The sequence below is a fragment of the Podarcis cretensis genome (assembly GCF_951804945.1).
Source record: "Podarcis cretensis genome assembly, chromosome: 17".
NCBI classification, from domain to species: Eukaryota; Metazoa; Chordata; class Lepidosauria; order Squamata; family Lacertidae; genus Podarcis; species Podarcis cretensis.
The window spans coordinates 8177195-8196401 of NC_137187.1; the positions used below are offsets into that span (position 1 = coordinate 8177195).

General features: G+C 40.7%; 1 protein-coding gene and 1 long non-coding RNA gene across 2 annotated transcripts in view; one reads left to right on the forward strand and one right to left on the reverse strand.

Moving 5' to 3' along the window:
• TEX15 (testis expressed 15, meiosis and synapsis associated) overlaps positions 1–6439 on the reverse strand; it is a 31824-nt gene extending 25385 nt beyond the window's left edge. Inside the window, exon 1 of the mRNA XM_079959038.1 lies at positions 6259–6439. Coding sequence (XP_079815164.1) covers positions 6259–6435 — 177 coding nt within the window. The 5' untranslated portion in view covers positions 6436–6439. The remainder of the gene's footprint in view (positions 1–6258) is intronic.
• Positions 6440–6592: 153 nt separating this feature from the next.
• LOC307206601 lies at positions 6593–8598 on the forward strand. Its single transcript, XR_013834404.1, has 2 exons — positions 6593–6720; positions 8225–8598. It is a non-coding gene; the product is annotated as an uncharacterized lncRNA (long non-coding RNA).
• The last annotated feature ends 10609 nt before the right edge of the window (positions 8599–19207 follow it).

A 19207-nucleotide genomic window follows, 5' to 3' on the forward strand; every position in this document is an offset into this window, starting at 1 on the left:
AAAACTGTAACTTGCTTTTTCTTACTCCCTCCCAGTCTCTTTTTCTTTTGTCCCATAAATCTTGAGCCTGAGAGCAGGGAATGTCCTCACTGAAATTTGTACACCACTCTGGGAACTCTTGTAGACTGAAAAGTGATAAAAATGCCAATAACTGTGGTAGTAGTAACATTTGCTTTCTACACAATTACTTTATTGTCTATAAATATCTTCCATCATTGCCCATTCCATTTCTATTTTTAATTCCTACTGCACCTGGATGTTCAAATTCCCTATTAACTCCACCCCAAAAGTTTAATAATAAAAGAATGCATTTCAGTGTGGGCAAGTTAAGGCTCCCCCCCATACCACTACGCTCAGTAACTGCCTACGGTAACTGCAATTAAATTGGGTTATCAGTTGTTACTTTTGTTTCGCACTGAAGAACATGCAGCAACATATTTAAATGAGAGACGCAAGTAGAAATTTAAAATACGTGTAAGCATATTAAATTTAAGTATATGAAAAATTGCAACTGCTTTTATTCTTGCACTTTTATCTGAAGTATCACATTTCACAACTATGGTTTGTATCCTAAGTTCTACAGAGTAGACCCACTGAACTAAATGAACCTAAAAAGGTAAAAGGTAAAGGACCCCTGACAGTTAAGTCCAGTAGCAGATGACTCTGGGGCTGCAGTGCTCATCTTGCTTTACAGGCCGAGGGAGCCGATGTTTGTCCACAGGCAGTTTTTCCGGGTCATGTGGTCAACATGACTAAACCGCTTCTGGCACAACGGAACACCAAAACCAGAGAAGTGCACGGAAACGCCATTTACCTTCCTGCCGGAGCGGTACCTATTTATCTACTTGCACTTTTCTTGGCGTGTGTTCAAACTGCTAGGTTGGCAGGAACTTAGGTTAGTCTTATCCATTGATTTCAATGGGTATACTTGGACTGGTGTTGAATGCAACTGTATAAGGTAAAATAATCAACCAAATACTGTTATTAGTATTTCAGAAGCAATTCTGAGTGGTTTTTACAGCAGTAACTTCTTGAGCTAAGGGAATGAATTATGGTAGGCTGTTATTTATGAACTAGGCACTAGAGGGAGATACAGTACATGTTTCCCAGCCAAAACAATGGCACAGAAGTCTCCAACATTATTATTTTCATTCTCTACAAAATTGTATTCCAAGGACCATAAACTATTCATGGAGATCTATTAGCACCAAAGGCATCTCCAGCAATATGTAACATTTTGAATATCAATACAACTGCAGACAATTTACACAACCAGTATTTATCACAGTGATATGCAGTCTATGGGGGTGAGGGTAAAGAAAAGTGTGTGGGCACACTGAATTACTGAAGTTGGTTACAAGTTTTTAGTTCTTTGTTTCTCTGGAAGATCAAAATACAAGTCAACCAGTCAAAGTCTGTCCTCGAACCTCTAAAACAAGCATATCCATGATTGGATGACTATAGCTTTCAAGATCAACACTAATTTTCTCCAATCAAAACAGTTATATGACCATTACAAAAAATAATATTTGGGCAACTCCAAACAGCCTCTATGAGATGACACTGATTGACATATGACCAAATACTTTTGGTGCAAGATACTGTAAAGGGCTTGGGTACATGCACTTATCAGTGCCTTCTGCTCAGTGTGGCACTGGCCAAGATTCAATGCCATCTTATAGATAAAGTTTTTCTGGAGGTGTGGGTGTATGATTTGTGGAGGCCCAGAGATTATTTGTGGGATGCATACTATCAGTGAGCATTCCCAAAAAACTAAGATCAAGAACACATGAAGAACCTTGTTGGATCATTTCACAGTACCAGTCCAGGAATCAATCATTCTGTTTCCAGAGTGGCCAATCTAATATCTATTCAGGCTGGCAGGATTGGGTGGGGAGAGATCTTCAGATGTGCTAAAGAAATAAATGGGACTCCTGCCTCCCCCAAACTATTGCTGTGCTGCATAGTGCTACAGGGCTTCTAGACCCAACCCCGAACATTCAATAGCTAATAGGATACAAGCAAAGAGAGAATTCCGGAATTTTTCAGCTTCTCAGCATGCACCCAGCCAAACCCTAATTCTCACCCTCCAGGACACTGCAGTTTTCTTGACATGCTATCTTCCTAAACTCTGATTCAAAACCATCATTGAGAGTATGCAGATTAAGATCACCTGTAAGCATGTTGCTATTTGATACTAAAAGGTCAGATTTAGCACACTGTACTGAGAAACTACTAATAAAGTTTTCTACTTTTTGAATAGCATTAAAAAAATTATAGATCTGTGACAAAGAAGGTTTGTTTGGGAGTTTCTCCTATAATGTATCCTTATGTTTAGAGGGCTATGAACTGTGCAATTAACTGGGCACAAGGATCCCAGAACAGCTGTCACTTAAAGAAGAGTTGTTTCCTTCCCTGAATATTAAACATACAGAAATATTTTTACAGTAATAAATTTCTGAAATCAAGCTTAGTTTATTTTTTATGTTTCTAGGAAGAATATGCATTTCAATACAGAATAAAAAAGACAGACTAGTTACACCATAAAGTATGGCACAATACTAAACCATTGCCTATGTACCGATCTTACCAGACCTGCTAGAGCAAACAAAATTCTGATTTCTCTTTAAGAACTGCCAATCACAGTGTTCAGACTTTTTATATTTTTGAGATGTCTGTTATGCTTTTGCTCTGTTCAATTATTTCCTCACGCTGAGTTCCCACAGTAGCAGCTGTCCTGACCTCCAATCTGCAGCTTACTGGGAGGAGAGGAACAAGGTGGTAATATGGTGCAAATGCACCAGTGGAGTTCATCCAGCGTTCCTGCTGGTGCATGTGCTCAATACCAACCTCAGCTCTCTTCTCAATAAGCCACAACAATGCTGAAGATGAGAATTCATAAGTACCACTCCTCCACCACATGCTACAACATTATAACGTTGAATACATTATAATATATAATACAGTAGAATATATAAAAATACTCTCTAGAATATACAATCTAATCAAAATCAGATTTAAAAACAGGATACACGTTTCATAGATCATGTATAAATATAGTCATATCCATGTAGCTTGAAAATAGAAACTAATTCAATTTTTGACCTATCTCCTAGTAAAGAGAATCATGTTTCTGAAAGCCATGCAGAAGTGAGCAAGTCTGCCTTATTATCTACACAACATATTCAATTGCTTGTGCTGCATTTTGCAAATCTATTAATCTAGTTTGATGTGGTGTTCACTTTGATGCAATTAAGGACAGTTGACATATTCTATGTTTTGGCCCTAATAACTTTTCAGAAGTTTAATATTAAACTGCCTAAACACTTACAATGCATTTCCTCCCGCAAAAGAATTCTCAGCACTATAGTTTACCCCTCACAGTTACAATTCCAAGCAACCATTAACAAACTACAATACCTAGAACTCTGAGAGGAAAAAAGTGTTTTGAATGTGATTTAAAGGTATAGCATGTAGACACAAGATTCCCTTATGATATTACCCTAACAAATCACACAATTTAAAAGCTAGAAATTCTATAAAAGTGTAGAATTCTTAAACATAATCTCATTTATGTACTTTAATTCTTTTCTGGGTGGCAAGATAAAACATCCAAACATCAGCACTTGAAAATGCTAGTAACAAAACTGGTGTATTTTGTGTCTGTTAACTTTATAACATTTTCTACAGAATATTTGAACCAAGGGTATATTATGGTAATTATTATTCCTCCATTTGCTACACTAATTCCCCACCCCCACCCCTTACTTTCAGGAGTGGCTGGACCGTTTTGAAATATCACAATTAAAATATGCAAGCTATGAAAACCAAAACCAAGCAGAGATATGTTGCTTAAAGATACCTTTCCAACCAATTATTTGGGAAGATTTTCGTTTCTTGGAAAAGATTTTCAATACTTCCTTTCATGGGAAGATTTTCTTTTTTAAAAAAATCTGGATTGGAAGTTACTTAACTCTACAGCAAATGAAACACTACATCAACAATGAATCAAACCAAACTGTCATAAGATAGTTGTTTTTTAACCTTTTGAGAATATATTTGTCTATTATGCAAACAAACACAGACCACAACACAATGCTAGTTTAAAGTAAAACTTTCTAAAAAGATCTAAAACTCAATCAAACTAACTTCAGAAACCCCACTGATTGTTAAAAAGGATTTTCTTCTTAACCTGTTCAGGGTTCATTTAAGTCTTGCATTTACTCTGTTTTAGCTATGAGATTCACCTTAATGAACAAGGAAAAAGAGTGGGAACTTTGCATTTCTTCATTGTAATTTTAGAAAACCCAATAAAGCAGTTTTTTTTTAAAAAAGCAAGTAAAAACAATATCAATCAGCAACAAATTTCTGAAAATGCTTTACACAGGTAAAGTAACTAGCTGGATATGAGAGAATAAACTATCATAGGCAGGAATAGGCTCACTTAGTGATCACTTTTACCTTATGAACTTCAGCGAGTATATGCATGCTCTCAAGTTAAATAATCATTTTCAAAGTGTTACCAGAGGGGACAGCATTACAGCAAATTAGGCTGCGATCTTCAACCTCTTGCACGGAACTTAATTTTCAGTAAATTATGATGGCCCTACATACTCTTCCAAACAGTAGTGGGAGCAGTTCAGCAATAAAACAAGAAACAAACGGGGGATGCACTGTGTAAATAACACATCACCAGTTAAGTTAGCCCTTAAAATCATTTAATCACCTTAAATATATTTATTAAGGTAAAAGGGTAATTCCTCCCACTAATTTCAACATATATGTATGGGCAACATGTAGGTTTTAATTTGAGTGAACTGAGGGCATGGTGTGATTGCTCAGAACCAAAGGCAAAGCATTTATTCTAGATTTAATAACATGGGTACCTAGATGGGTGTTTTTTAATTGTTACGATTGAAAAGGACCCAAAATGCAAACTGGACTAACTACTTTCACATCAAATAGACAGACAGACAGACAGACAGACAGACAGACCAACCAACCAACCAACCAACCACACACACAGGTTCCGACTTTCAATTTCAGAACTGTATTTCTGCTTTCTAGAGACAGATGGCTTAAGTTTCACAACTTGTAACTACGAACTCCCACAGTAATACTCAGGAGCACCGTCCTTTATTCTTCCTTCATCCCCAGCCCTACCACTGATAAGAGACACCAAATCCAAAACCTGCTGCGCACATTGAACCTTTTCCTCACCCCTATTCAAGAGTTGGAGCAAGAACCTAAATCTTACCACTACCAAACAAAAGTGAAGTGACAATAACAGCATTTACTTTTATAACCTCAGCGATGTCGAGAAACAAGAGGGCTTCGCGGGGATTGGGGAAATAAACAGGGTCCAGATCCACCCGGAAGGGGAACCACTCTCACACGGACGGAAGGCGCAAAGTTTAATGTGCACAATTCGGTTCCGCAGCAGGGCAGACAAGTAACCACTAACACAGACGGCACCCTTTTGTATGTATAAAAAGGGTGCCGTCTCTGTTAGTGGTCACGAATTTCGCAGCACCCTTTTACAGTGGTACCTCGGGTTAAGTACTTAATTCGTTCCGGAGGTCCGTTCTTAAGCTGAAACTGTTCTTAACCTGAAGCAGCACTTTAGCTAATGGGGCCTCCCCGCTGCCGCCGCGCCGCCGGAGCACGATTTCTGTTCTCATCCTGAAGCTAAGTTCTTAACCCGAGGTACTATTTCTGAACAAAATAAAAAAATTCCTTCCAGTAGCACCTTAAAGACCAACTAAGTTAGTTCTTGGTATGAGCTTTCGTGTGCATGCACACTTCTTCAGATACACACTATTTCTGAGTGTCTGTAACCTGAAGCGTATGTAACCTGAGGCGCTGCGAAATTCGTGGCCATGGGACTGGCGTCAACGGCTATTAGCCCGGGCAGGAAAATGGAACCTCCAGGTTCAGGAGCAGTTTGCAGGCGCCTCACCCCGTTGCTGAGCAACAAGGAACGTGAAGAGGGCTTGGGTGGTTTCCCCTCAAGCCCCTTCTTGTCCTCGGCTATTAGAAACGGGACTCCGGGCCAGACGGATCCAGAAGTGCGAGCGTCGACCCGCTGAGAACAACGCAAGTTGGCGAACCGTGAGCGACTTCGCCGTTGATTTCTACGGGTGCGAGGTTTCGCTCGGGCTGAGGGGCCAGCGGGAGAGAGAGAGAAGCCGCAGGCGGGCGCCGAAGTGGGGAAACCGCGCGAAGCCGTTAGCCGACCCTGTCGGGCCGGTCACTCACTTTCTCGTCTCCGCAGCCGCCGTCCCAAATTTTCCCCGCTCCTTCGTCGCGTCCCGTCGGCTTCAAGCATCCCTCCGGCCTGCGCTTCGAATGCGAGCTTTTCAGGGCGCCGGCAACGCCGCCTGTCGCCACAGCGTGCCCGGCCTCTGTCCGCTGCTGCCGCGCCACCGCCACCATCGCGGCGGCCGGTGGGCGAATGGAGAGCGCCCGCTCCCGCAGCGGGCTTTATAAACTCCGCCCCCCCCCGCCACGTGCAGCGCGCGGTGCGAGGGAGGGGAGGAGCCAAAGGTTCTCGCACTCCGAAATAACCGCTCTCCGACGCCCCGCCCCCCCCCCGAAGCCGGCTGCAAGCATATTTTATTTTATTTTATTTTTCGCCTCCGAGGCGTAGAGCGAACCCAAGGACGGTTGGTTTGCCCAGCCATAATAAACCCCAACCACACTGAATAATGGCATAAACAAGTGAGGAAACTTCACCACAAACACACACTGTTCAAGCAGATTGGAAATTCCCGAGATTAGTACAGTTCAAGGCAGCACCTCAGAAGCCGTCGGATATTCTAGGACCTAGACAACACTTTCTGTCTTGTTTCGTTTTCAGTTCCATTCTTTTAAAAGCTCCCCACACCCACCCACCCCCCACTCCATTCGTTCTTTCTCCCATTTCTTCCTCACAGATCTGTGGCTTGAAGGCTGTGCAATTGCAAAGTTCTTACGGAAGCTGAATTTCATGACCATTTGGAGACAGGTCAAAAAGAAGGGTAGAAAAAGAACACAACTAGACACACCGCTTTGCCCTGGTTTTGAGATGCGTGTTTCCAGGACCCACGCTGTGTTTTTTTATGTGCCTGATTGCATTTTGTAATCGCAAGTTGTTCCTAACGCTGTATTTTAAATGGTTGCAAACTTGGGGTCTGGGTTAAAGGCGGATCTACACGGATCCTCATGGATCCTCCGCTTTTTTAAAAAATAACTCCAACAAATCCGCAACCTTGCAACCCGCCCTGGGACCCTGGGTTATTTCTGCACCAGGTTTCCCATCCCTACAGGTTTTGTGGTAACAGCAGACAAAAGCTTACAAGTTCACTCCTTAACATCAGGTAAAGCTAGTGTAGACGCCTAGCTGAAACCCTGGAAAGTTGCTGGCAGTCAGTGCAGACAATACTGAGCTTAGTTGGACTAATGGTCTGACTTTGTCCTGTATAAAGTCATGAAGGGAAGTCTTCTCTCTTTCTATGCATAACTGTGGCACTCTGGGAAATCTTGCTATAAGAAGCACTGCTTCTTTTCTCTGGCATTCTGGGAAGCCTCGCTTATAATCCCCTCTCCTTGCTTATCATCTTTTCTCTCCTTGCTGCAAACTGTGCGAACCTGTTCCAGGCACCAAGACATTCCAGATACCAAAGATGTTCCCTCATGTGCTCAGTTCATCTGAAGTTCATGCTTACCTGTTCTCAATTATATTCCTTTATGTTATGATCAATCATTAGTAATTGCTTTAGTCATGCTATAATCAATCTTTAGTTATAATTTGATTAGGAGCTTTCATACCTGTCTAGCTCCAGCTCCTTTCTCAGCCTTTGATGTATTGGAGATTAATGTATTTATGTAATCCCGCCTTGTATTTATGCTACCCAATCAGCAATGAGTTTCTTTGTCTTTGTATCAACCAATCAGCCACTAGCACACCTGTGGCAATGCTTGTTAATACTCAATAAAAGAGAGACGCCTGGGGCTTGCCCGGGCAGAGACAGCTCTCATGACACTACTACTTGTCTGTCTGACTCTCATTCCTATGTAATGGGTTGCCATATTTTAAAAAAACTACAAACCAGGACACCTCAAAAGTTGTTGAGCTTTTTATAGTAGAAGCGACAAAATTTTTTGAATTTTGGAGTTGTTGTTTTTTGCATTTTTGGCACAATTTAACCCTCTTTGACGGAGATTTATCCGATAAATATTCCAGGATGCCATTTTCAGAGGCGAATTCCAGGACATGTCATGGAAAATCAGGACGTATGGCAGCCCTAGACTGTGTAAGGTCTATGCTGCCTCATTCTTGATGCAGGCTAGAATTTCAGAATGCTCTGGGAGAGGCAGAGACAAGTCGGGCCCAAGACTTCCAGAGAGTCCTGGAAGGAAGCACACCTGTAATAAACTTTTAAACAAATCTCTTCACTTACTCTAAGCCTCAGTCCAGGTTCTTCATTGAAAAAAGCCCCAGGTTTCGGAGTACAATAGTGATGTGCAGAAACCAGCCGATGAAGCTATTTGTGGTATGGAGAGTTTTCAATGGCACGGTAGAAATATCCGAGGCGTAAATAAATGCCAATTTATTTATTTCATTTTAATGGCTTTTTACTTAGGATTCTAGATGCAGTCTTGCTGAGGAAAAGAAAGTTCCAGCTAACTAGCCAAATTTGCCACCTTTACAGAAAGTGTGCTGCAAGTTTGGTCAGGGTCACAGTGACTCTGCAGAAAGAAACCCACTTAGCAGCTGCAGGATTTTCTAGCTTCCAGGCCCTCTATTGCTGGGGGAATAGGCTCTCTCAGCCCTGACTGGCTAAAGGGAAAATCTACTCTCCTGTATCCAGGCTTGCTCTGTTTAAAAACTGATCTTTGGGAAAACACTGTCAAAAATGTATAAGATACTATTGGAGTGGAATACAAAGGACGAGGAGGTTAAAGGTGTTATGATAAGATGGGCTCAGGATCTGGGACATAACATTGATTTTGAGAGATGGGAAAAATTATGGACAAAAACAATTAAATTTACAGCATGTGTGGCTCTTAAACAGAACGTAATGAAAGCGATGTACTGTTGGTACATCACACCAAACAAGCTTGCCAAAATGTATAAAAACCAGGATAAAACTTGCTGGAAATGTAGGGAGAAGGAGGGGAATTTCTTGCATATGTGGTGGACTTGCTCCAAGATTAAAGCCTTTTGGGATACTATATATAATGAATTGAAAAAGGTATTTAAGTATAATTTCAGCAAAAAACCAGAGGTTTTCCTGTTGGGGTTAATTGAGGAAATTCAAGTGAAAGATGTAAATTTGTTCATGTATGCAACAACGGCTGCAAGAATACTCCTGGCCCAGAAATGGAAGCAACAAGAACTCCCCACATTGGAAAATTGGCAAGTACAGATGGTCGAATATGTGGAGCTGGCGAAGCTGACAGGGAAGATTCGAAATCGCCGTGATGATTTGTTTCAAAAGGACTGGGGCAAATTTATACTCTATATGAAAGAAAATTGTAAACAGTTGAATATGTTTGTGGGTTTAAGTTGAAATGTTTGGTAATGGGAAATCAAGGAGCTGATTTACTTATAAGAAGATGATTGTTAAAAGATTGATTTAAGGTAAAAAAGTGAATTTAGGAATGTGGAGAAATTGGTAATGAGATATGGAAGTCTGTTAGAGGGAAGGAAGGAGGTCAATGCTTTATTTAAGCAATGTTTTAAGTCATGAATTACTATTATTTTTTCTTATTCTTTGATACTGAAATGTAATAAAATATGGAAAAGTTATATAATAAACTATAATAAAAGTTATATTAAAAAACAACTGATCTTTGACCTGGGTCTGAGGTCTTCACTGGATGAAGGATCATGTTTCTGCCACCATGTGTTGGATGCAATTTGGTGGTGGGCTCTGTGGTGAATGCCGTTTGGTGGTTGCCCAGTTTTTTAAAAAACTCTGCACATTTATGTTTCACAGGGTGTGAAAGAAGGGCTTGGCACCTTTATACAATATGCATGTGTGTTTGGGCCCAGGGTCTTTTGCCTCACCATCCCCACTACTGACTCCCTGTTGCTACTCAGCTTCAAAATTTTTTTTTAAAAAATGTCCCCCGATTCATTGAAAAAAATCTGACGACCATAGGTTAATGACTTTTTGTCATTCTTCACAACTTCTATCCCAGGTGAGGCCCTGGCCTGGCATCTTCCCTTCAACACTCAAAATATTATCCAAATTCTACCATTTATTAATTCACCAACACTTGCCATGACGGGTGCCCTTGCACACCCAAACATGTAACTGGCCTGAACAAAAGCGAGAGCATAACATGTGTTGGGAAAGCAATGCTGGAAGTGTGTCCGCATGGGGATCCCTGCATGGGGAGCTGCTTATACAACACTGGTCCAAATTGCTCATTCCCCACACACACCCCCCCCCCCGATGGATTATGGTAATTCATTTTATGTGGGTCCACACATACAAGCAGTAAAACTGGTAGAAAATTTTTATGGAAAGGCCGTATCCCCTGGGCCCACTGCTGATTATTATAAAAGGCATACTAATTTTTTAAAATAGTTATTCTATTACTTTTTTTGGGGGGGTGATGTGTTTGTTTCCTTACTTACTGCTATTAGCCTTGCTTCACGTGCTTTGCCTATGCTTAGGACAGGATCTGGTCCCATTGCCCTACATTTGATAGCTGAATTTTTATTGCTCTTATACACTGGAAACTTAGAATTATTTCACAACTTGATGGGCTGTAGGCAAATAGGAGTTATGGCACATACTTTGATTAGGAGCTTCTGAGAACTGAGGCAGCCTGTATCTGCAAACGTCTTGGCTACAGAAAAAAAATGGCATAATGTTGGGAGCTAACTTTGAAGGAGTGATTTATTACCAGCATTTCTAAAATTTTGTTCTGAGGTTGGGAAAAACATCCCAAGAGTTATGAAAGGGAGTCACCAGTTCCCAAGTGTTTCCATAGTTTCTGCTATTTTTATTTAATTAAATTTATATTACATTTTGTTTGCATACATCCATATACATTTTCCATCCATAATTCAGGCTTAGCCTAAGAATAAGCAAATACATAAGAGGGAAAAAAATTACATAACCACTTAATATATTTCCCACCACCCGCAACCCATATTTGTTGTGTTTAATTATCAAACCTTAAAAATTCTAACATTTTATTTGACTTCAATTTGAGTCAATTTTTCCTTTCCTTAACTGCCTTCTTTAAATGTTTCCACTTTCTTGGTATTAACTTTCTTGGTTATAATACCTGTTTTGTCTTTTGCAAAAATTAATCAAAGCGTAATAAAGGTTTAATTTGCAAACAATGTTTTTCTAGATAGTTTTTATAACACTCCCATTCCTTAAGAAACTTTTGGCTTGTTCTATTCCTAATTGTTTCTGTCTTTTTAGCTAGCTGTATACAGGTATATTCAAATAACTTTACTTGCCATTCCTCCTTTTCCTTCTGCTGTAACTAGCCCACACTCAGCAGCCACTTTTTACCTCCTGCAAGTCACCTGACATCAGAAGATTAAACTTCAAAAGAAGGGTTATTGATTAAGTGCTGGCTAATTGAAAGCAGCTGGGGTGGGGAGTGTGCTCCAGGACCTGCCTTAATATAAAAGCCCTGCTGCCCTTTTCCTCCTAGAGCACAGTAAAGAGCTGATTTTGCAGCAGCTTGGCCCTTGCCTACTCTGCTGTCTCAGCCAGCAGGTGTTTGTGTATTTTGTGCTACAATAGTTTGACCTGTGAAATATCTGGTTGCAGGCAAGAGTGTTTGTGCTGCTTATAAAAAGGTAAAGGGACCCCTAACCATTAGGTCCAGTTGTGACCGACTCTGGGGTTGCGGTGCTCATCTCGCTTTATTGGCCGAGGGAGCCGGCGTACAGCTTCCGGGTCATGTGGCCAGCATGACTAAGCCGCTTCTGGCGGACCAGAGCAGCGCACGGAAACACCGTTTACCTCCCCGCTGGAGCGGTACCTATTTATCTACTTGCACTTTGAGGTGCTTTCGAACTGCTAGGTTGGCAGGAGCAAGGACCGAACAACAGGAGCTCACCCCGTTGCGGGGATTCGAACTGCCAACCTTCTGATCGGCAAGTCCTAGGCTCTGGGTTTAACCCACAGCACCACCTGTGTCCTGTGCTGCTTATAGCTGGTGCTAAACATTTTGTGAATCTTTGTACTTTTGTCCATTTACTGTATTTATTTCCCCTGATTTGAACTATAAAATGGTGGTTTTCTTGAGTCAAAAGGAGGGTACCCCTAAACATTTTTTTTTAAAGCACTGCTTATAGCTATTATTTATTGAGAACTTAAAAATAGAAAGCGTAATGCTGGTGGTCAACAAAATAGGTTTAAAGACTGTCTCAAGGGCAAACCTATCTGCTTATGGTGTGAATGGTGGTGCATGAATGCTCCTGGGTAGGCAGGTAGCAGGGAGTGATTGAGATGCTGCCCCAATTCCAGTGGTGTTAGGCAGGGGAAGGCACAGCAGGAAGGCAGGGCTGACAACCATCTGGGGCAGAGACCTAGGTGTTTGACCTCTGTTCCTTGTTCTAGTCCTCTCACTTGACTGGATGTCACTGGTAGCATATCTACTAAGCCCTCTGGTCTGGTGGTGCTGTTGCTGAATGCCAGATCAGTCTGTAAAAAAACAATGTTCACCCACAACTTGATTGTGGATAAGATGATTTGGCTTGCATTACCAATATGTTCTTACCCAGCTGTGCCCACCTGGGTTTTCTGTACTGCACCAGATTAGACTGGGAGGCTGAGGTAGGGGTGCTGATATTGCCTATAAGAGCACCATCTCCTTGACTAGGAATTTTCTTGATCTTGGGATGGGCTTAGAGGGTCTGTACCTGGTCAGAGAGAATGAGGATGCTGTTGGTCTACCAACTGCCCTGTTGCCTGGCAGCATCTCTGATCTGGCTGGCCATGGTAATCTCTGTGGTATTGTTGGAGGACCCTAAAACAAGAATTCCGGGTGACTTAAATATCCATGGGGAGGCTGCTGTCAGGCCAGCTTGAGACTTCATTGTCTCTATGACAACTGTAGGTCATTCTCAGATGGTCATTGGTCCAGAACCCCAGCATGGCACACCCTTGATGTAATATTTGCTTCAGGTGATATGAGAGAGTGCAATGCATTCCGTTGTTAGGTCAGACCAGTATCTGGTCAAGTTTGGACCAACAGGGACACCCGCCCCCCTGTAAGGGTGAGGCCCCCGTTTGGGTGGTTCACAATCAGAGACTGATGGAACTTGATGTGTTTTTAAATGCCATAGGGGACTTGGCAGTGGAGAAAGCTGATGACCCCAGCAAAGCTCTGGTCTCACTATCGAATGGCAAGGTGAAATGGGTGGCCGACACAATTGTTCCTGGGCATCCTCTCTGGCATTTTGAAGCCAGAGACTTGAGATACAAGTCTTGCTCTGAAGCTCACCAACTGGCAAGAACACATATTTTCTGGGAATTGTAGTTTTGTTAAAGATCCTGGGGGGACGACTACAGTTTCCAGCATTATTTTTCATGTGTGTGCATTTGACATATGGTGTATACAGAGTCCTCCCCAGTGAGGAACCCCCAAAACAATCTCCAGCAGACATGGTTCTCCTCTGACTGTAGTTAGTTGCAAATGAAGATGCAGAATAGATTCAAAGAGCCAAGGAAAACCCACCTGTATTTTTGTATATAGTTTTGGCCATATATTGGTCCGCAGCTTCTAATGTCCTTTCGATATCAGTCATTCTTGAAAGAAAGCCTTCATATTATGTTTGGGTATGTAATGGTGGGTTTGGAAAGCATACTGACCTTGGCTTACCTTATCCATTTAATTTGCAGTTTCTTTCTGTAGCAGAATTTGGATTCTGTACTTGGGAGTTGTTGTTTTTTGTTTCTAAGAACATTTCAGCTCCTTTTCCCTGGCTTATTATGTAGTTGCAGTAGATGCATGATAGAATGAGGCCAAAAGGGGAAGGGAAAAAAAGCAGTAGAAGCCAGAATCAGGATAAATGTTTCTTTCCTGACATTGAAAACAGACTAGTTATTTTCTGAAATCAGATTAAGTCTGTTAGTTATCGAAAGTAGATGCTTTTTGCATACCTGTACTGTTTTTCTCTCCCTGCTGTAATGCTAGGGATTATGAATACAATAGAAGGCACCACTTTATCTGAATGCTTAGCCTCTACGTGTTAACCAAACATGTGCATAGTAGTATATGCAAGTTGGCTCAGATCATGTGGTCCGTCATGACTGTACATAATGTTACGCACACATTCAAAGCATGGAGGTGGGCCAATTTCCCCCCTTACATCACTGGGTCAAGCTGTGACGTGTCAGTCTGTGGGTGGGTACGCTTTTTATCAGCCCAGATTCTGGGCCGTCCATCTCTTTTGTTACATGATCAACAATATTGTTTGGTAAAGTTCTAGCTGGACTGCAGATTGGAGACTGTGTGTTTGAAAGTATCCCACATATAATTTCTATGCAGCTTATATTAGGCAGAAGAACAAACAGAATTTCCTTTAGGTTTCAGGTAAAATGGCAGGAGGGTGTATGCATTTCAAGTGATGGAGAAGCAGACTAAGTAAAGTGCCAAATGTTTCCAAGGCTTTCTGCCATTCCTCTCAGCAGCCTCCTCCTGGCTGGTCCTTGTTTCCTAGCCAGGCTTCAAAACTGGAAATGGAGCTCAGCTATGAGAAAAATAGTCTGGGGGAAGGGGAGCTGAGGAGAAATAAGGACAGATCTATGTAATAATGGGTGAATGCAATTTCTGTCTACTTCTCCCAGGAGGCTGCTGTGACATTAATATGAGAAGGAACCACTAACTTTCCCAACCAATATGAATCTTTTTCCATATCCAACCAGTGTAACTTGGGATCACCCCACATGAAAGCCGTTCCATGCTGCAGTAGTAATGTCTGAATTAGGCCTGTTACCCCTCCTTCCATAGAAGCTGGAGCATTTGACATCACAACTCAAAGGCTACAGATGGGCTACGGGTTAACTTAAACCTATGAATGTTGCATGAAGCCCTTCATTAATACTAGAAGATCAGTCTTGGAGATTTTTTTGCTCATCAACAATTAACAATTGTTAACAACAATTTGGTATGACAAACAATTAACAATTATGAGTTTATAACCCCTTACGGTCAGTTACTTCCATCTTCTGCTGCAGTTCAGCATTGTTGACTTACATGACATTTACCAGTATGGTTTTGGATCGTGAATAGCAGGTTCTAATGTGACTGTACAGTGGTACCTTGGTTTACAACCATAATCCGTTCCGGAGGTCCATTTGTAAACCAAAACAGGTTGTAACCCAAGGAGTGCTTTCGCCAATGGGGCCTCCGAAAAAAATTGGGTTGTAATCCCCCAAATTTGGGTTGTAATCCCAAAAAAAGGTTGCAAACCGGGACACACACTTCCGGGTTTGACGTGTTTGTAATCCAAAACATATGCAAACCAAGACGTATGCAAACCAAGGTACCACTGTACTTATGATTTCCTGAGAGCCAGTGTGGTGTAGTGGTTAAGAGCAGTAGACTCATAATCTGGTGAACCGGGTTCGCGTCTCCGCTCCTCCACATGCAGCTGCTGGGTGACCTTGGGCTAGTCACACTTCTTTGAAGTCTCTCAGCCCCACTTACCTCACAGAGTATTTGTTGTGGGGGAGGAAGGGAAAGGAGAATGTTAGCCGCTTTGAGACTCCTTAGGGTAGTGATAAAGCAGGATATCAAATCCAAACTCTTCTTCTTCTTCGTTTTCCTACTCAGTTAAAAATCACTAGTTTAGAAGATCAACTGCACTTTTTTCTTCATAAGCCACTAAGCTTCTGAGGAGTGGTGCTTCCAGTTTACTGGGGTATTATCGCTAAAATAAAACATTCTGGCAGCTCTTTGGAATAATCAAATGGATACAAAGAAGCAGGCTTTTAGGCTGAGATCCTCTCTTCTCATAGTTAAGGTACACGTTTGTGCAAGCATTTGAGCTAAATATATAGCAACATCAGGGATATGTATACTTCTGCAAAATTCAGTGAAGCTCATATATTCAATATTAGCTTAAAAACAGAATAAATGTGTAAGACTACACAAGTAAGCAATTTATTGTAAGACAGAACAAACAGTGGCAAACAACATGTAAATTCAGTTGATAATGGGGCAAATAGACTTGTCAAACTGACAAATATATATATATCTATATATCTATGTATGAATATTCCTCCAAAAAGCAGCTCAGTGTTTTTTAAAAAATTATTCTAGCAAAAAATTTAGGAAATCCGGTATGACAAAGATGTTTGGAAGGAAGAGCAGTGGCAATGGAGGCTTGACACACTTTGCCTTTTTTTTTTTAGTGATGAGTTTTCTTCCTTTGGGTACGTATCCAGGCACCTCATGAGGAGACATCACCTTTCATAGAGTAAGGAATGTGGTGTTTTTTTTACATACGATGCAGAATGTGTGCTTTATTTTTTGGACGGTACTAGTTGAAGACAACAGGTGGAGAGAAATGTATCTTTGAATGCTCCCCTGTATTAGTAAATAAAAAATATATATTTTTTACAAAGGTAACTTCCTACATGTAGCATACAGCATGCCTTTCTCCTTGGCAAGACAAGTTACCAGGGAGTTTTTTTTTTACATGAGGTAGCATTAAAAAAAAAAGCAATTTACCTTTTACCTCCTGTCTGAAATGGTACAGTGCAGAATTTAGTCTACATTACGGATGGCATATACTACTGTACTTTTAGAGGTGTTTTAAGTATTTCTGAAATTAACTTGATGCCATTATATTTGCACCAGGGTTTGGACATTACCTCCTCTCTTTCCCCCTCACACAATTTAGGGATATTACTTCTCTGCCTCTTTGCTGAATCCACATTCACAATGCTTTGTGCATACTGACCTTGGCTTACCTTGTTTGGTTTTTAACATGTTGCGATCTCCCTTATAGTATTTGAGATTTGAGTATTTGAGCAATTCTATTCATTTTATTTAAAAAGTAGTAAGTACACTGCTGGCAGACAAGGAATATTCCCATCTCTTCAAAGTGTAGGTGAACTGTAAAAGAACAGAACTACAGTATTTTGATTTGCCAGGATTCTATAAATTGTAGAGCCTATATAACGATCACCAACAGGCCAATTCATGTCATCAGGCAATTCCCATAATTGTGTAAAAAAAGATCATGTGGGAAACAGAATTATGCTCCCCCCTTCATAGATGTTTGAACACCACTACAGGTATGTGCAGCTTTTCACATAAATGGATATAGAGCAGCATTAAAGCACGTTGTTTGATGTGAAAATTAAGCTTTGCTCCATTTTTGCCTTCATTAAACCTCTAGAGACATGATTTTATTATTCATTAAACTCTCAACCTCTGAAAACTTTGGTTTGATTCACTTTTATCATCATTCCGCTTCTACTTGCAGGCACATTTTAAGATGTACACTTTATATGTACATCTAAAAACGTTACACGTGATTGCAGCAAATAAATTTGTTATACAGGTACACTAGGCAAAGAGCCATGGTTGGTTTCAACTTCCTTTTAAGCGTTTATTCAGTCATATTTGACTATAATGTATGAAACAGCTTTATGGTTCATAATAAGCAGGATGATCAGAGCCAAAGGTTAGTGTTCTAGAATATATATGATCCGGCCTCAGTATAAGTGTTTTTTCAGAAGAAACTGTCTTACTCTTCTGGAATGATTGTGTGAATAAGAACATCTAATGTGACTTCCCCTGCCCACCCCCCTGAAAACACATAAGCAGGCTGAATATTCACCGGATTCAAACAGAGATGCAGGGATAAGCAGTCAACATGAAAAGGCTATTGCAAATCCATTTATAGGAGAAATGGGAGAGCTGCTTTTTGAAGAATCATCTGAAAACCCAATAAAAAGTACACACATATAAAACACCGGATTGTCAATGGTACTGTGAAACAATTCAAGTTTAAATCATGGTTGTTTTTTACTTTTACGAACAGATGAGACACTTTTCAACTTCAAGCTATTTTTTCTCCCCAGCATGTCAGCAGTTAGCATCCACAAAAGCACCATTAGATATGGAAGAGTTAGCACCACATAGTTTCAGGACCTAACTGCCCACATGCATTGCTGACAAACTTGGAACATGGAAATCTGTGTGGTACTTAGTACAGTCTTATTATAAACAATACAAGGCAATTTATGATTATTCATACAGTACAATACAGTCACTGATCAATGAACCTTTGAGTACAGTACATGACAAGTCACATCTGAACACCCCGTTAATACTAGAGTATGCTGAAGATTTTAGAAGCAAATCTTGAGTGTAACACAGGGAGTTTGCTGATAGGCTTACTTAGTCTGAATTTCAGGGTCGGGTATTTACATGGCCTCAAAAACCAAACTAATAAAGCATTGTACGGGTAGCTGGAATCAATGGCAAATGATTCAACTTTTAAGAAAATTCAAAGTGATATAAACTATTAAGTAGTTTAAACTTAGAGCTCTAGGTACTCATTTTTAATCTAAGCTTCACTTCATCTTGTGTGTTTACCTTTAACAGTCAGATGTGAAGAAATGCTATAGAATAATTAGAGAAATGCCTGGAAGCAGTAATCAGTCTATGAATAAACTTACAGCAGACCACGGGATAGTTTAAGATTTGGGTGCTACCACGCTTTTAGCCCTGTACCCTGACAGAGCTAAAAACTGCTAACAGGGTGGAAATCTTTAGAATACTCCCTTTTTACAAATCTTCTCCCTGCACATAGCAGTGGCCTTGGAATGTAACAAGAGCCATAATGATTCTACCTCACTGACTATCATCATTAAGCCTCCTAGTTACATATTCTCCATACAAAGTTTTGACTCCATGCTCCCTTTGATCCCAGGAACAAAACCTGTCTTCTGATCTTGGACATTTTTTTTAACTCTGTGCCTGCCATTGGTTTTGTACACATCTCTGCCATCCATTATGGCCATTTATATCTCATTTGATATGCCTGTTTTTCACTGCTAAAACCCTGACACCACCTAAACACCCTTATCTCCTGTCTTCCCTTTAACATGGATTTTGAAGCCTATCTCCTCTGTAAGATTTAAAGCAACTTGATTACTATTTCAATCTTACCTTGCCTTTTTGAACCCCTCTTCCTCTGAAGAGAGCCCCACAGTATCCA